Genomic DNA, 3,685 nt, shown 5'->3' on the forward strand with positions numbered 1-3,685 from the left:
ACATCCCCTTCTTAAACCCAGCCCTGAGAAATTAGGGTTTTACAAACACACTCACGAAAGCCTGAAAGCAATCATGTCAATCGTAGCAGGCTCATACGAGCGATTCATCTGGGGCTTCAAACTCAAACAACTCAAAAACTCCCCTCAATCCCTAACCCTAACCCCCCTCTTCTCCTTCCCCTCCCACATCTCCCCCATCAAATCCGTCGCCGTTTCCGGCTCCGCCGCCGTCTCCGGCGGCTCCGACGACACCATTAAAATCTACGACCTCTCCACCTCCTCCGAAATCGGCTCCTTGAACGACCCCACTTCCACCGTCACTTCCCTATCCTTCGTCTCGCTCGACTCCTCCTTCCCGAGGAACCTGCTCGCCGGTTTCGACGACGGCTCCGTGTCGATATACGACGCGGACCCTTTTGTGCTGCTGAAGAATTTTAGTGTGCATAAGAAGGGGATTAATGATTTGAGTGTGCATAAGACGGGGACGTTGGCGTTGAGTGTTGGCAGGGATTGTTGTTTGGGGATGGTCAATTTGGTGAGGGGGAGACGGAGTTTTTATTGTCGGTTGGGGAAGGAAGCGTCGGTTGTGCGATTTGATGGCAGCGGGGAGAAGTTTTTTATGGTTATGGATGAGAAGGTTTCGGTCCATCAGGCGGAGGATGCTAAGTTGGTTTTGGAGTTGGAGAATCAGAAGAAGGTTCTTTGCGCTGCCCCGGGGAATGTATGTTGGCTTTTCTCGTGTTTATAATCTAATTTTAGTTGTATGTGAAATGTGTGAATTTTTTGGAGTATTTGAAATCACTAGTACTAGTAGACTAGTCTATAAACTTATGTTCAATGTTAATAATGTGAGTTCGAATGTTGGAGGGTTAGGAAGACCCGTGTTTAATTGTATTTGATATCTTGCTTTTATAGAGACTTATTTGCATTTGAATAACTATGGTGATGATTAATGATTCTATACTGATTGCGAGTTGAACATACGGAGCTTTGTTACATTCTGTGATTTTACAAACATAGTAATTTAGAATTTGTAGCTGTTAAAAGACTTTGAATTGAAAATATAACTTAATCTCCCTGCCTTGTACGAAATGTGTATCTCTTGTTTAAGCTAGAGATGAATGCAGATCCTAATTTGAAAATATACCTTACTGTGGCAGAATGGAGTTCTTTTTACTGGTGGAGAGGATAAAAATATTACGGCATGGGACACAACTACTGGTAAGGTAGCGTACTGCATTGAGGATGCTCATTCAGCACGTGTGAAGGGTATTGTTGTGCTCTCTAAGAGTGATGGTGCTGGTGATGATGATCCATATATAGTAGCATCAGCATCTTCAGACGGAATTGTACGTGTTTGGGACATTCGTGTGGTTGGCAAGGAGAAGACAGATCCATTAGCTGAGGCTAATACAAAATCAAGGCTAACTTGCCTTGCTGGATCATCTATTAAATGTAAGTGTACAATTAGCTGTTTTTATTTAACCTGATTCTATGAAACTATCAAATGAAAGACTTCAGTTTTTCAAAGAGGGCATGAAAGTACTAGAAAGTGCATTTTTATGTGTGATTTGTGGAACAGTGTACACTAATCTTCAACTAGGTTTTAAGTTCAAAGTACCAACTGTAATTTACTCAATCTTTTATAATTTTCCAGTAATCATTCTGACAACTATGTTGTGCTGTTCTGTTTATAAACGGCAAGTTGCTTAAATTGTGCTAATTTTGTTTTCCTATTCTCTTATCATTATACAGCTTTTAAAACACCCCAGGTCGGGAAGACCAATAAAAGTGAAGACCAAGATGCATCGGAGTAAGAATGCTCTGTTCCTCTGACCGAGAGACATTTTTGTATGAAAACAATAGGGGATGAAACTATGGGTATTTATGCTTTAGGTTAAGCTTCTCCTGAATATGTTCTGAATTCTTGACATAGAAAAAAAATTTCTTACTCATGGTTGAAGGTAAAAAAGAAGAAGAGAGATTTGCTGAAGAGTTGTGGGAATTCACTTGATAGGTGTTGTGTTATTTTATTTTTTTTTGCTATATTAGTTGTTGGAGAATGGAAGGATTTTCGATTGTAATCTGAATTTATGTACCATATTTATGTATCAGTTGTCAAATAGAAATGCATTTGGTATTTATATATATATATATTTTAGAAATATAAATTTATTTGGTCAATCTTGTCTGTTTGATGTCTTAAAAATTTAGCTTATCTTTGTGATTGTTAGAGCAGGTTCAGTATTCTAGCATCAGATTTTCCCTTTCTGTTGGACATGGAACAATTCTCACAAGTGTGGTAAAAGAGGTTGATGTTCATATTTCAGTGGAAGATTATGTTTATTTATTTTAAATCTGATGCTTGGAGAAAATGGTCTATAATTAAAGGCTGAATCCATCCCTCAACTGGTTTAAAACCATTATATAGAAAAGTGCTGATTCTATTTTCCAGCTTGACGTTCAGGCTGATGTATTGTTTCATTTAGGGGTGAGCATCGGGCGGTTTGGAGGGCCTAAATCAAACCAAACCGAAATAATCGGTTTTTCAAAATCTCAATCCAAAACCAAACCATTATGTTTAAAATCCAAACCAAACCAATCCGTTTAAAACGGTTCGGTTCGGTTTGGTTTCGGTTTAAACCGTTTTTTATATGTAAAACAAAGTTAGCAACAAAATTAAATTTTAACATGAAAAATAAGGAATGAAAAATTCAATTATATTTTCTATTTAATCATATTTAAAGAGGATACAAGAATATATTAGCTTGACAAATAAAAAGAGACGGAAGAAAATAAAAAAAATGTGATTCGTATACTTTTATATAAAATATAAATAAAAATAATGGAAACATAATACATACATCAAAATTAATATCATAAAATAGAATAAATAATATTTTTAAAGAAAATCTTTACTAGGATACCTTTTATATGTTTAAGATCTTACATTTTTCTGTAGATTATAATTTTATTTATAATAATACATTATTGGTACATGTATATTAATGTTTAAATCTACACATTCGGTTCGGTTCGGATTTATCGGTTGGTTTGGAGGTAAAAACCGAAACCAAACTGAAATAATTCGGTTTTTATAATTTGAAACCATAACCAAACCAAACCGTTATTAAACCGTTAAATTCGGTTTGGACGGATTGGATCGGCCGGTTTCGGTCGGTTTGGAGAATTTTTGCTCACCCCTAGTTTCATTGCTCAGTCTAAGATGGCTTCATGAAGTGAGAATTTTTTATTTTTTTTTTTTGCCAAGTGAGAAATTTTCAGTTCAAAAAAAAAGTTAAAGCTGAGTTCAACGAGGTTGCTAGAAGTTGCTCACTTGACAGAATTATGCCAGACATCTCACTTTTAACAGGATGCCTAAGAGCATCTCCAGCAGCTTCCCTGTATGGTGTCCTAAGTTATTAATACAAGAGCAAGTCCAACACTATGCTAAGGGGTTCCCTAAAAATATTATAAAATAATATGTCTTAGTGATTTAGCACAAGATTTAGCACATGAGCTCCAATAGTACTTCCTATATTCATTCCCTATTATTATAATAATATTAAATTTAAACAACTTTGGTGTGGAGGAGAGAGGGAAATGATGTGGAGAAGAGAGAGAAATGAATATTTCAATGATAAAAATAGTTTAGGAGTGGCTAGCATATTCTAAAAATAGGGAA

General features: G+C 36.1%; 1 protein-coding gene across 1 annotated transcript; it reads left to right on the forward strand.

The window, feature by feature from the left end:
* Positions 1-2,184, forward strand: LOC108197330 (uncharacterized). The gene is made up of 3 exons (XM_017364914.2): positions 1-721; positions 1,161-1,455; positions 1,756-2,184. Exons 1-3 carry the CDS (start codon positions 74-76, stop codon positions 1,815-1,817), a joined length of 1,005 nt encoding a protein of 334 aa, XP_017220403.1. The 5' UTR covers positions 1-73; the 3' UTR covers positions 1,818-2,184.
* Positions 2,185-3,685: the final 1,501 nt, after the last annotated feature.

This window comes from Daucus carota, chromosome 8, assembly GCF_001625215.2.
Source record: "Daucus carota subsp. sativus chromosome 8, DH1 v3.0, whole genome shotgun sequence".
NCBI classification, from domain to species: Eukaryota; Viridiplantae; Streptophyta; class Magnoliopsida; order Apiales; family Apiaceae; genus Daucus; species Daucus carota.